General features: G+C 36.6%; 1 protein-coding gene across 1 annotated transcript in view; it reads right to left on the minus strand.

Moving 5' to 3' along the window:
• The window catches only part of SMC2 (structural maintenance of chromosomes 2), a 48,867-nt gene that overhangs the window by 24,424 nt on the left and 10,009 nt on the right, over positions 1-14,434 (minus strand). Inside the window, exons 6-13 of the mRNA XM_043979657.1 lie at positions 12,344-12,454; positions 12,136-12,180; positions 10,919-11,152; positions 10,529-10,678; positions 7,932-8,165; positions 6,327-6,486; positions 5,012-5,129; positions 2,001-2,139 (exon numbers count right to left, since the gene is read on the minus strand). Of these exons, the coding sequence (XP_043835592.1) occupies positions 2,001-2,139; positions 5,012-5,129; positions 6,327-6,486; positions 7,932-8,165; positions 10,529-10,678; positions 10,919-11,152; positions 12,136-12,180; positions 12,344-12,454 (1,191 nt within the window). The remainder of the gene's footprint in view (positions 1-2,000; positions 2,140-5,011; positions 5,130-6,326; positions 6,487-7,931; positions 8,166-10,528; positions 10,679-10,918; positions 11,153-12,135; positions 12,181-12,343; positions 12,455-14,434) is intronic.

Here is a 14,434-nt window from a genome sequence, read left to right on the forward strand (position 1 = left end):
CTCATAATAAGTTTGCTTTGATTTTTGTTTTTAATCTTCCAGTAGGGAGGAATGAAAATTACTTGTATTAACCTTGCAGAATGTTTCTAACACAATCAAACTAACTGGAAAACTGCTGATAGTCAACTGTCAATTATTCAATACTAAAAATAACTTGCTTTCTGAAGCAAGGTATCAACACCAAATTCTGGTATATGCATCATTATAAAAAGCAGTTCTAGGGGGCAGCTAGGTGGCGCAGTGGATTAAGCACCAGCCCTGGATTCAGGAGTACCTGAGTTCAAATCCGGCCTCAGACATTTGACACTTACTAGCTGTGTGACCCTGGGCAAGTCACTTAACCCCCATTATCCCGCCAAAAAAAAAAAAAAGCAGTTCTAGAAATTTCATTTATATTACATAATAAAAATAAATAGAACTTGCTTCAAAGTAATATTATATATTTTATACTTTACAATTTATGAAAGATAAGAAACCTAGTAGAAGAAAGACAACACATTCCTATACTTTTAACATTTTGTTATAACAACCATGTAGACATATGCTTGGTGATTCTTCTGTTTGAATGAATTTGTCTAAAATAAAATACCAATATTAAAAGATATAAAATAGAAGTGCTAAGGTTTAATATGTCTTCTAGTCTCAATCTTGCTTAATGAGTATGCTACCCTGTGTTTTAGATATTTTGTTAAATCATCTACTGTTTCATGATATAAAAACTGAGGGTGTTTAACCTAAAGATTAGACTTGAGAATAGATAGGGTAAAGGAGAGGAACAGAGTGACCGATAAGTTACCAGAGGCCATACCCAAGAGCAGTGAGTTGAAGTTACAAAGAAAACTAAGGTTTAGGGGCAGGTAGATGGCACAGTGGATAGAGCACCTGCCCTGGATTCAGGAGTACCTGAGTTCAAATCCGGCCTCAGATAATTGACACTATTAGCTGTGTGACCCTGGGCAAGTCACTTAACCCCAATTGCCACACACACACACACACACAAAACAAAAAAGAAAACTAAGGTTTGATATAAGGAAAAAATTTCTGAAAAGTGGAATGAGCTGCGTCAGGAAGTTTTAGGCTCCCACACATCATCTTCAACAAAGAATACAGGGATCTTTTATTATGTTATAATGGGGATGGTCTTTGAGGACAGGATAGACTGGATAGTCACCAAAGTCCCTTCCTAATCTAGAAATTATGTGATTCTGTGAACATAGCACATCTTAAAACGTGTTCCACAAACCCAAGAAATCCCTTGCAGAATTCCCTAACTGGGGGGGACAGAGCCAAGATGGCGGAGGAAAGACATTAAGCTCATAGGGCTCCTGATACAATAACCCCAAAAATAGCAATAAAAGAACCCTTGGGGCAAAAAAACACACAAAAATACGGGCTGAGAGTTTTCTCCAGCTATAGATATATTTCAGGGGGCCATGCTGGGCCATGAATAAAGCCTAACCCCGCAATCAGGCCGACACACCAGACACCCGCCAGAGGAATTTGCCCCAGTGCCTCTGAATCGGCTGCAGCACCAGCATCTTCTGGAACCGAGCACACGGTCGGACTGAACGGCTGGCCTGGAGGGGTAAGTGCAGGGGTACCAGTGGATTGGGGGGAAGGATTCAACTGTCCCACCCCAGCGGGCAACCAGGAAGAAATCCCAAGTGGTGGGAGACCCAGGTGGGGGAGGGGAGCAGGGGAGCAGTCTCATCGGAAGCTGAGAACCACACCACAGAAAGCTTTGCTGGTTGGTTTCTTAGTAAATAGGCCTGAGGTTATCTCCGGACCTGAGAACAGGCCAGGTGAGATTAAAGCCTGCCCCCCCTCAACCCAAAACACCTGGGACCCTCTGAAGCTGAGAACAGGAGTGGAGCCGAGAAGCAGAATTCCCTAACTGGAAATGGATGGAGTTAAATGGAACTTCTTTGACTTTATATTTTTATCAAACAAAATTATAAGGATGAAAAAAGACATATAACTGAAAAATGCTACCAATTTACCTCTGTGTCTACTACAACACTATAGAGTCGTCCACCAGCAACGATTTCTAGAGCTTTTGTTGTAGCAGCGCTTTTTACATTAAACAGAGAAGCCACAAGACCTTTTACATGATTTCGATTCCAATTCTTCTCTGGATCCCTTTGACACAAAAGATAACAAAAATTAATCCGAGAGAGATACTACTATGCTTGATGAAAAATATATTACCCACCTCCTGATCAAGTTTTCCTGATACATATACCCAGTTTAAAACAAAAGCAGATTTACAATATTTGCAAAGGCAAACCATAATTTCATAATCAGTTAAACTCCTCATAGTTAACTTTAAACATCAAAATATACAGGTGCAAACAACTTATATGTAAAATGGCATATACTGTGAGGCCACTGGTTTCATCATGCAGCCTGACTTCTCATTTATACTCATCTATCCCTCAATACAATCTTGGGCTCCACCCCTAGGTCCTAAGCCATAATAACTGAGCTTTTGCCTTATCTTGCCCCAAACCAGATGTCCATGATTCTTCCTGTCTGTCTCCACACCAAGCCATCTGGTCCCTTGATATGTTTTCTTGCCTCATTAGAATATCAAGTTCTTACTATGCCCAAAAAACTACTAAACATTGATAGATACACCCTTTGAATCAGCAATACCATTATCAGACCTATATCCAAAAAAGATCAAAGAAAGGGGGGAAAACTACCCAAATATACAAAAATATTTATAGCAACTCTTCTTGTGGTACCAAGGAACTGAAAAACTAAGGGGATATCAATCAGGTGGGGAATAGCTCCACTAATTATGATATATGGATGTAATAAAATACTACTGTACCATAAGAAATGATGAAAGGGACAGTTTCAGAGAAAGCTTGAAAGACTTAAGAACTCTGATCAACCACGATTCCAAAATACATGTAATGAAAAATATTTTACTCATTTTTCAGAACTGAAGTGATGGATTAAAAATGCAGAATGAGACATAACAGTTTTAGACACGGCCAAGATGAGAATTTGTTTTGTTTGCCTATGTTTGTTACCAGAGTTTTGTAAAATGGCTTGTTAATTGAGAAAAAAAAAAGAATGTTAGCTACTTGAATGCAAAGACTACCTTCCCTGGCTTGTATTGGTATCCCATGCACATAGCACAGTATCTGGGACAGAGTTAAGTGTTTAATAAATGCCTATATTTAACAATATTGTAAGCAAATTAAAGATGATCTAAATTTACTATATAAAACTTAAAGTCATATTTAGTAAGAATTAAGAATGCCGATTCAGTAGTCATGAAATTAATAAAGAGTTAAAAAATTTTAACTCTGTTGTCACTTGTTATATTGGATACATTTTAAAGAAAAAAAAAATGCCAGATGCAGGAAATGCTGCTATCTTTCAAAATTATCTTGGCCCTTTTCCTTTTTCTTTGATCTCGTTGGAGTACAGATCTAGTAGCAGTATTGCTGGTTCAAACAGTGTGCATAGTTTAAACAATTTGGAATTATGGTCAAAGGGTGTGAAGAATGAAAAACCCAAAAGATGGAGTTTCTGGGTAATTAATAATTAATTTATTAATTAGACTAGCTAATAATCAATAATCTAATGGCCAGTACTTTCTCTCAGTAACCAGACACCTGATGGAGAAAATGAATGCCTTAAATATTTTTTTGAAAGGGAATGACAGGTAGCTAGGTGGCACAGTGGATAAAGCCCCAGTCCTGGATTCAAGAAGGCCTGAGTTCAAATCCAGTCTCAGACACTTGACACGAGCTGTGTGACCTTGGGCAAGTCACTTAACCCTCATTTCCCTGTTCCCCCCACAAACACCCCCAAACCCCCCCACCCCCCAAAAAAGGGAATGACCCTGACAGGAGAAACCAACCCTGATTGGTAGACATTTAAATAAGGAGATGGGATAGAAGTCTTTAGACCCTCCTACTGAAAACATAGCTTGATCATGAGAACCACCTCCAGCAATCTGTTTTCACCCATGCCACTCTAGTTGGTTTTTTCCTTCATGAAAACCCTAAGCTCCAATGGAGGGGTGCAAGGACATAGGTTTATTTCCAAAGGGCAAGAATTCACCTAGATTAGATTCTGTTTACACTCTAAACAGAGGTATGGTCTCCTAGTTGGATGGGGTCCTGACCAAGATGGAGAACCATGAACCCCAAGGATTAGGGCAATCTCCTCTATCAGCCATGTCCTTCACAGACTGACTGACTGAACCTATAGGGGCTAGTCCCTGAAGGAGTAAATAAAGGAAATTAAAACTTAATCCTTATTTAATATAACAAATAATTTCTCTCAGGGGTTATAAAACTGGGCATACCCTTTGACCCAGCAATACCACTAGTAAGTCTATACAAAAATATTTGTAGCATCTCTTTTTTGTGGGAGCAAAGAACTCAAATTAAGGAGATGCCCATCCAATTGGGGAATGGCTGAACAAGTTATGATATATGACTGTGAAGGAATACTATTGTTCTATAAGAAATGATAAAGGGGATGGTTTCAGAAAAACCTAGGAAGACTTACATGCACTGATGCAAAGTGAAGTGAGTAGAACCAGAACAATGTACACAGTAACAGCAATATTGTCATGATAGCTCTGACCAACACAATGGCCAGCAACAATTCTGTAGGACTCATGATGAAAAATGGATCCACCTCCAGAAAGAGAAGTGATAGACTCTTAAATGCATCCTAAAGCACTTTTTCTCTTTATTTTTCTTTTCTTTTTTTTCTGTAATATGGCTGATGTGGAAATATGTTTTACATGACTGTGTATAAAATGGGTATTGTATTTCTTATCTTCTCAATAGGTAAGGAAGGAGACGGAAGGAGAAAATTTGGAACTGAAAATAAAAATAATTAAAAAAAAAAAATTATCTTGGTGTTGACAAAAATCCCTACTGTGGGTGCAAATACTTGTTGCTTTATTTATATTTAGCCTTAGCCATCTGAATTTTCTTTATTTTAAGTTTTGTTAATAAAGCTCATGATCTCTTACTTGTACTCAAATCGAAGGTTGGGAAACTTGGCAAACAGGGTTTCACATGTTTTTTTCAGCCTGCTGACATCTTGAGACAGCAGTCGACGCTTTTCCAATAGACGTTCCTCTTTGTTTTCTAAATATCAAAACATAATTTAACTGAACAATTAAACTTAATTTTTTAAAAATAAAAGCCCCCTAAAGAAGCAATACCCTCTAAAATTCTTAGTGATTTAATTTAAGCAAAATATTAAGTGATAAATAAAAGTCAACCATTGGTGAGAAGTATTAACCAAAAAAAATACATAATATTTAAACCATCTCTACCAAATATTAAATACTACTTCTGTAACAATAGATATGTATATTTCACTTTTCTCCTCTATGGACATAGCTCTCGATTTTAAACTTAAGCAAAATGTCCAGTAAAATGTCACCAATAAGAACTAACAGTCCAGTAATGCTCAGTGCAACCCTGAAAAATATGTGAGCTAGCTCAAAGTCTGAATGGCATTTGTGAGCTTTAAATTAGCACTTCAGAAGGGGAGTGAAGCAGGAAGGGAAATCTATAGTGTTTAAGACTAGGTTTCCCTAAAATTGTAAAGAGTTATTTAAATTTAGTATTTATATTCTTTTGAAGAATAGTTGGACTGAGAAATGGCTAAAAATCATGATATCCATAGCTAATAGAATATTATGGTGCAAAGAGAAATTATGAATGTTGAGAAATTTTTAAAACTCTGAACATTGCAAATTTAAATAAGCATAAGCAAATTCATGTTTTCATTAACAAAAATGACAAAATCATTTAGGAAGCTGAGCTTTGAATAATAAACCAGAGGAAGCCCAGGAGAAGAGATAATGAAACATACTTTCCTCCTCATGACACAGCCCAGTAACTACTCAGGCAGACTTGTCAGATATGGTCTCCATATGAATATTTTTGGTTAATTGGGAGTTTTCTTGTCCTAAGAAAGGGTTCAATCTGGAGGCAGGAAAGGGTTGTTTCCTACCCAAGAAAGATCATGATATAAAGAAAAGACATCCAAAAAAAGTTTATTTTTAAAACAAATAATTTTTTAAAACTCTTTTGACATATTAAAATCCCCATAAAAAGGACATTTAATATCAAATGCCAAAACTTGGCAATAGAATTGTAAACATGAATTTAATATATATTAATTGTCAATATTGGAACATAAGAATAGAGTGTTGGTATGATATATGTTCATGGACAAAATCAATGTTTTTCTCAGGATCTCATTTTCCCTAAGTGTTCCCTTCTTAGCAGTGGGCCAAAGACTCTGACACAACATAAACAATTAGTGCAAACCTTCATAGTTTAACACTTTCATTTCTGCTTCCAGTTTCTCTTTAAGCGTCTTCACAGCTTCAAAGGCCTCTTGGTCTTTCTTATAACCACTATCCATCTTTTTAACTTCTGCTTGTTTGGTCTTTAGTTCTTGCTGGGCGTGTTTCAACTTCATCTGAGCCTACATTGAAAAATGAGACAAAACCAGAGAAAGTACTAAACATGAAAGAGCAGCAGATTTAGAAAAAAACAGGTTACTAAAAACAACCCCCAGTAACTCCATAAGCTAGAAGTTAACTGTTTGTCAGAGATGAGCATTTTTTCAAACAGCAGAACTATTTCCTAGTATTTTTCCCTTTAAAGGCAACTCAAGTTATAAGCCAAATTCATGTTTATCATTAATCCATCCCCAGCAATTACATGAAATACACACGGGAAATTCAAAACTCTAGCTTCTTCCATTTCCAAAAACATCAACCATGAACTCTTCTTAGCCATAATACAGGAATTATTTACAAAGTAATACAAGTAATACTGAGTAAACAAGCATGTGTGAGGAGAGAGAGAGAAAGAGAGAGAAAGAGTAGGGCCAGTTCACTGTAACCACAGAATACCAGAATGAGAAAAATGAATTTGATAAAAGTGAAAGAAAACATAGATTCTGACGCAAGGAAATGATGGTACTTTCTTCTTCTTCTTCTTCTTTTGGTGACTTGCCCAGGGTCACACAGCTAGCAAGTGTCATGAGTCTGAGGCTGGATTTGAACTCAGGTCCTCCTGAATACAGGGCCGGTGATCTATCCACTGCGCCACCTAGCTACCCCAAATGGTGGTACTTTCGACAAAATGACATGGTAGAAATCTACATAATAAACTGGAAAGGGGATGGTCCAGAGAAGAGGGCTCTTATGCTTGTCCAAATATAAAGTGATATGTGGTAAACATGGAAGCATAAATACCTCACATTCTTATAGCAATTTAAAATTTGCAAATAACTTTCTTTAATGACTGTGTGAAATAAATAATTCAAATCTTATTATCTTCATTCTAAAGAACAAATTGAGACCCAGATGGGTGTCAGTGGCCCATGATCACTCCAACTAATAACCACTAGAGCTAGAATCCAAGCTCAGGTCTACTAACTAAAGTTCAGTGGTCCAAAGAACAATAATATTAACAAAAATAATAGGAGCAGTTTGTGAAGTACTTTATATACATTATTTTCCATTCCAACAAGTTATCTCACAAATATGGTATGGGTAGAATCCAAAAGATATCCCAAAAAATAAAATAAGCAGGATGTAGTAACCAAGTAGAAATGGGAGTGGGGAATGAATGAATCAAAGATTAACTAAAACTATGAGTCTGGAAACTATAAAAACGATACTACTATCGCCAGAGTTAAGGGACTTGTATAAGTCCACACAGCTAATAAATGATACAAATGGAACCAGAAGCCAAGTCTTCCAAAGCCTATTCCACTGCACCAAATTGCTTATCAACCTTCAAATTCTTGCCACAGAATCTCAGAGTTGGAAAAGACCTCAGAGGCCACCTAGTCCAACCCTTATCATTTTATCACATTTTAAAATTATAATTAAAAATTGCTTAATTTCTGATTTTTACCTGCTTGGCTTCAGTCTGAGCTTTGCTTATGTCATTCTTACAGTTCATCATCTGTCCAGCAAGAGTTGCTTCTTCCCCATCCTCATTACTGGAGAGGCCTGCAGACACAGCATTGAAATGCTGCTGTGCGGCTGTCAGGGCAGCTGCATCTGCAGTACTTGCTTCTTGAAGAGAAGTCAGTCCATCTGTTATCTTCTTTACCTCTTTTTCCTTTGCTGCCAAAGTTTTAGAATCCTTTATGAAAAAATAATTAACAAGGAAATTAATTTCTTTCACTTGCAAATGCAGCATTTCCCACATCATCATCTATCCCATTAGTTTTAAGGACAGGGATTCATTTCCTCTCCTTTACACACACAATACATGGCTCAGCATACATTCTCTCTCCATCAATATGGATCATGACTTTTCCACCTTTTTTTCGACCACTTTTCTAGTTTCATAAGGTGCAGAGACAAACAAACAAAATTACCACCCGGTGGTCAATTTAGACTCAAAGATCTATAAATGCCGAGTTGGAAATCACTTTGTAGAGTTCACTACATGAACCCTCTCATTTCATATATGAGGAAGCTGAGGCACAAAAAGGTTGAGAAATTTGCTTAAGATCAATGAAAAAGTCAATGACACAGCAAGCTTTGAAACCAGAAGTTCTGATTCAAAATCAGTCCTCTTTGAACACACACACCCCCCCCACAAATTGTTTATCTAAATATCACAGATCATAGATTCCATAACAATTTCAAAATGGTATGATACTGGGGGAAGGAATTTCAAGATCATGGCTTTAATCACAAAGTCCTGGATTCCAAATTTTGCCTACCTAAGTAACTGCTATAATTTAAACTTACTATTGCAAATATGACATTAAATAATGATGGAGCATTTCACAAGGAGAAGAATGATGGATGGCTTATTAATAAAGATCTCCATATGATTTAAGGACCAGCATTGTCATATTAGTTAAAAACTTTGATCTATTGATATGAAAGACTCCTGAGTTTGAAGAATCTGTCACCTTTTTTAATTGTGATCAGAACTTTTAGCCTAATTAATATGAAAGAAATAAAGCCAGATACTGCAATTCATTTGAAGTTTTTTTTAAGCCAAACTAGATAGGTACTTACAACCAAGGACTTCAAAATCCCTGACTAGGTCAAGGAAAATGTCTGAGTTACTATATAGACATCAAAGAATCTAAGTTCCTTTTAGGCAAGAACTATTTTTCATATCTAGTACCTAGCACAGTGCTTCACAAATGGCAAGCATTTAAAAATTCTTGTTGAATGGAATGTCAACTCTATGATGCCAGGAATTCTACTTCTTCCATATTTTGCACCCCTTTGAACAGAAGTTCTAACCCCTTTTGGGTCATAGGGCCCTTGGGCAGTCTAGTGAAGCCTATTGGGAGCCCTTCTCAGGAAAACATTTTAAATGCATAGAACAAAATGCATAGGATCACAAAGGAAGCCATTTAAACTGAAACATACTTATCAATTTTTTTTTTTTTGGTCACACAGCTAGTAAGTGTCAAGTGTCTGAGGCCAGATTTGAACTCAGATCCTCCTGAATCCAGGGCCAGTGTTTTATCAACTGCGCCACCTAGCTGCTCCCCTTATAAAAAAATTTTAAGACAAGTTCATAGACCATGGGTTAAAAAACCCTGCCCTAAAGAGTTCGGTGTTAAGATAGTGTTACTAAAAGGGCAGCTAGGTGGCTCAGTGGATAAAGCACTGGCCCTGGATTCAGGACTACCTGAGTTCAAATCCGGCCTCAGACACTTGATACCTACTAGCTGTGTGACCCTGGGCAAGTCACTTAACCCCTCATTGCCCCACAAAAAAACCAAAAACCAAAAATAAAACACACACACACACACAAAAAAAAGATAGTGTTACTAAAGTAATCATTAGACTATAATACTGGGAAAATGCCATATTACAAAGTTAATGCTACTGAGTACCACTAGAGTACCTTGTGTTTTAGAATGTTGTGGGGACCAATTTTTAATTGGGGAATGTTAGCTAAGCGGCTCGCCGCAACATTGAGACAAGGAAGGAGACCGGCAGCCTCCCTCAAAACAGAGCAGGATTTATTTAACAAGAATGAACTTTAAAAAAAACACAAACAGGATCAGTAGGATCCAGGGAAAGGAAATAAAATAGGGAAAGGGAAATTATACAACCGGAATATCACCGCCCAGCAATCAGCTGAGAATACACAGCAGCGTCCTGTTGCCTTCCAGCTTCCAGCTAGAATGGTGAATCTCCTCTCCGCTTCTTCCCAGCAGACCCCAGACAGCCTCCAACCAATTGGCTAGCTGCTCTGAGAGACAAAGCTAGCTGCTCTGCCCTCACTAGGCTTCCAATCATTATAATTTTGCTAGGCCCATGTAGGCATCGTTGAGTGGTGATGACGTGAGGTGCCAGCACCATGGCGACAGCTACAACCAGTGGGTGGAGCACCGTGCCATTTGCGGAGCCCCAGAGGCCAGTGTGTGCGCCAAGGTTTTTTAAAAAACATTCTAGCCAAAAGATGGGGTCATAAAAACCTCAAATAACAATTAATTCTTTACAATGTGCAATATTGCTGCTTACCTCTGCCATAGTTTTTTCTAGTTCTTTGCGCTTTTTTTCTTCACCTTCCAGATTTTTCTTCTTAAGATCTAGAGCACTTTGAGATTTCATATTGACTCTCTGAGCCTCTGCAAGTACATCTTCCAAAGATTGAAGGACATTACCAGTTTCCTATAATAAAATGCATCTTACTTCAATTAAGTTTCTTAAAATTTAAAACTATATTGCAATCTTCTATTCATATGAAAACTTTGTAAAGAGTATAAATAATTTTTAAAAGCTACTATACTATGTCTCTCAAAAGTAAATGGTTAGGCAGTAAGACGCTTTCAATGTCTCTAGAACAGATATCTCATAATATCACTCTGCAAGGCAACTTTTTCACCTTATAATACACTTAAGCTTTCTTACCTTTTCTTTTCTTTTTTCCAACTCTTCTATTTCACGGCTAAGTTCTTTAATATGTTTATCATTCTCAGCTACTTCTTCTTGAAGTCTGATAGTTAGGGCTTGCATTTCTTTTAACTCGTCAGCTGAACGCACTTTGGTATCTTCAGCTAGCATAAACTGATAGGCAATGTACAGACGACTCAAATGTTCTATTTCTCGCATTACTTTTTGGTACTCCAAGTAGGAAGATCTTTCCTGAAAAAGTTACCAATAAGATAAAGAAAAATCTGAAATTCAAATGGAATCTATCTTGAAGCTCCCCAACTCACCCTCCACCATTTAAAAACACAAGAAACATACACATCCACACTTACAATACATATATCACTGGTCAAAATTTCAATTTCCTAACATATTTTAGATTGAATGTCATAATTGGAAAACTGAATTAGAACAGATCATAAAATAATAGTTTTATAGCTGGAAAGGACCTCAAAAGACAAAGTTGGATGAAAACTACCTTTTATACACTATGTAATAGCATTTGTAAATTAATCATATTTTTCCATTTTTACTAACAAAAGGTATTATTAGTCAGTTGGAATTAATATATTATTAATAAATTAATAATTATAATATTAATATTAATATATGTTACAATGTTAATATTGTAGCATTTAGAGAGGCAAAAATCAAATCACCAATAACCTATGTTAAACTTCTCTTTTTCTAATAAAAGACACACCAAACAGACCCTTAACTTTATCAATTCAACTTTTTTACTTATCTCCAACTGAATGTTATTACACGGTCCAAGAAAAAACACGGTACCATGTATTTTACTTAATAGTAAAAAGATTAGAAAAATGATCTGAATCTTATAAAATGAAATTTAGTAGGGACAAACATACATTCCTGCAGTAGGGTTAAAAAAGCAATTGTACAAATATCGAATGTAGTAATGGTGAGAGAGCAGGTAACATGAAAAGGCCTAGGTAATTTAAATAGACTACAAGTTTGACATGAGTCAACAAAGTGATGTGGCTGCCAAAGAATTCTCTCTGACCATATTAATAAGTATGTGAAGCATAAAGAGTACTGGATTTGGAGTTGGAGGTCTCATGTTTAAATTCTGAGTCTGCTACTAACCATCTGTATGATCATAGACAGGTGACTTCCTCTTGTCACTTCCCCTGAAATTAATCCTTCAATTAGCATTCCATATATTTAAAACATACCTCTTTTAATTTGTGAAGTGTCGGAGTAATCTCTTCTGTCAGTATCTATAAAATGAAGAATTACACCTTCATTAGGGTAAACATATGAAGAAAAAGGAAAAATATCACATCTAAACCTGACCCAATTTCTCCATCTCTAGCATAAGAGCCCTAAACATAGAATCTTAACAGTTGCCTAATATGAACTATCTAACAAAACATCAACTACCGTCTGAATTTCTTTCAGCTTCGCCTCCTTTTTTTCTATGGTTTTCTGGGCGGCGATTTTTTTGCATTCATACATCCTTGTTCCAGCCGCTTCTTCAATCATGGATAAAATCTGGAATGACAATGTTTTAAATAAATATTTAAGAATTTAAGATTCGTGATTATCTCAATCTAATCACAAAGAATAGATAGCTCTTTTGGCCTTAAATGAAAATGAAGGTCCTCATTGTAAGTACGTTATCAACAGTACAATGCCAAAAATGTACAGTACTTCTTTATAAAGCATTATTACCAGGGCGGCTAGGTGGCACAGTGGATAAAGCACTGGCCCTGGATTCAGGAGTTCCTGAGTTCAAATCCGGCCTCAGACACTTGACACTTACTAGCTGTGTGACCCTGGGCAAGTCACTTAACCCCTTTGCCCCATAAAAAAAAAAAAAAAAGCATTATTACCAGAAAATAAACCTAAAAAATGCTTTGTGTGAGTCTCAACTAAGCCACATTTATTGCCTAGAGCGGTGGTGTCAAAGTCAAAAAAGAAACAGATGCCTATAGCTGCATACTGACTGAGAAAACCACAAATTAAACAATACTGTATTTTATTTTATTTATTTTGTTAAGCATTTCCCAATGACATTTTAATCTGGTTCCCAGAGCACAGGACCACTGGGATGTAACCTGGTCTAGAACATGCTTATAAATGTATCTATGAGGGGCAGCTAGGTGGCGCAGTGGATAAAGCACCGGCCCTGGATTCAGGAGTACCTGAGTTCAAATCCGGCCTCAGACACTTGACACTTACTAGCTGTGTGACCCTGGGCAAGTCACTTAACCCCCATTGCCCTGCCAAAAAAACAAAAACAAAAACAAATAAATGTATCTATGAACAGGCAGTTTCAGACAAAGAAATCAAATGAATTAATCATATGAAAAAATGCTCTAGATCACTATTGATCAAAGAATTGAATATCACCTTACACCTATCAGACTGGCAAATATAACAAAAATGGAAAATATTGGATGTTGGAGGGGATGTGGAAAAGCTGGGATGCTAATCCACTGTTGATGGATTTGTGAAAAGATTCAATCAATCTGGAGAGCAATTAGGAACTATGCCCAAAGGGCTATAGAACTGTGCATACCCTTTGATCAAGCAATACCACTACTAGGTTTCTATCCCAAAGACATCCCCAAAAAGAGAAAAGACCTTTATACAAAAATATTTATAGCAGCTCTTTTTGTGGTGGCTAAGAATTGGAAATCAAAGGAATACCCATCAATTGGGGAATGGCTAAACAAGGTGTGGTATATGATGGTGATGGAATATTATTGTGTTATAAGAAATGAGAAGCAGGATGACTTCAGAAAGGCCTGGAAAGATATGTATGAAATGATGTATAGTGAAGTGAACAGAACCAAGAGAATACTGTGCACACAGACAGCAATATTGTTTAATGAAGAACTGTGAATGACTTGACTTTTCTCAACAATACAATGATTCAAGACAATCCCAAAGGACTACTGATGAAACATACTATCCACCTCCAAAGAAAGAACTGATATATACTGTGTACAATGTTCTCCTTCCTGATTCTGCTCGCTTCACTCAGCATCAGTCCACTTAAGTCTTTTTAGGTATGCACAGCCCTATAGTCCTATGGGCATAGTTCTAAATTGCTCTTCAGAATGGCTGGATCAGTTCACAACTCCACCAACAATGCATTAGTGTTCCAATTTTTCCACAACTTCTCCAACTTTATTATTTTCCTTTTTTGTCAGATTAGCCAATCTGATAGGTATGAAGTGGTACCTCAGAATTGTTTTAATTTGCATTTCTCAAATCAATAGTGGTTTAGAGCATTTTTTCATATGGCAATAGATAGCTTTGATTTCTTTATCTGAAAACTGCCTGTTCATATCCTTTGACCATTTCTCAATTGAAAAATGACTTGCATTCTTATAAATTTGATTTAGCCCCCTATATATGTTAGAAATAAGGCCTTTATCAGAAATAATGGCTCTAAAAATTGTTTCCAAGCTTTCTGCTTTCCTTTTAATCTTGGCTGCATTGCTTCTGTTTGTACAAAAACTT

The sequence above is a fragment of the Dromiciops gliroides genome, chromosome 1 (genome assembly GCF_019393635.1).
Source record: "Dromiciops gliroides isolate mDroGli1 chromosome 1, mDroGli1.pri, whole genome shotgun sequence".
In the NCBI taxonomy this organism is placed as follows: Eukaryota; Metazoa; Chordata; class Mammalia; order Microbiotheria; family Microbiotheriidae; genus Dromiciops; species Dromiciops gliroides.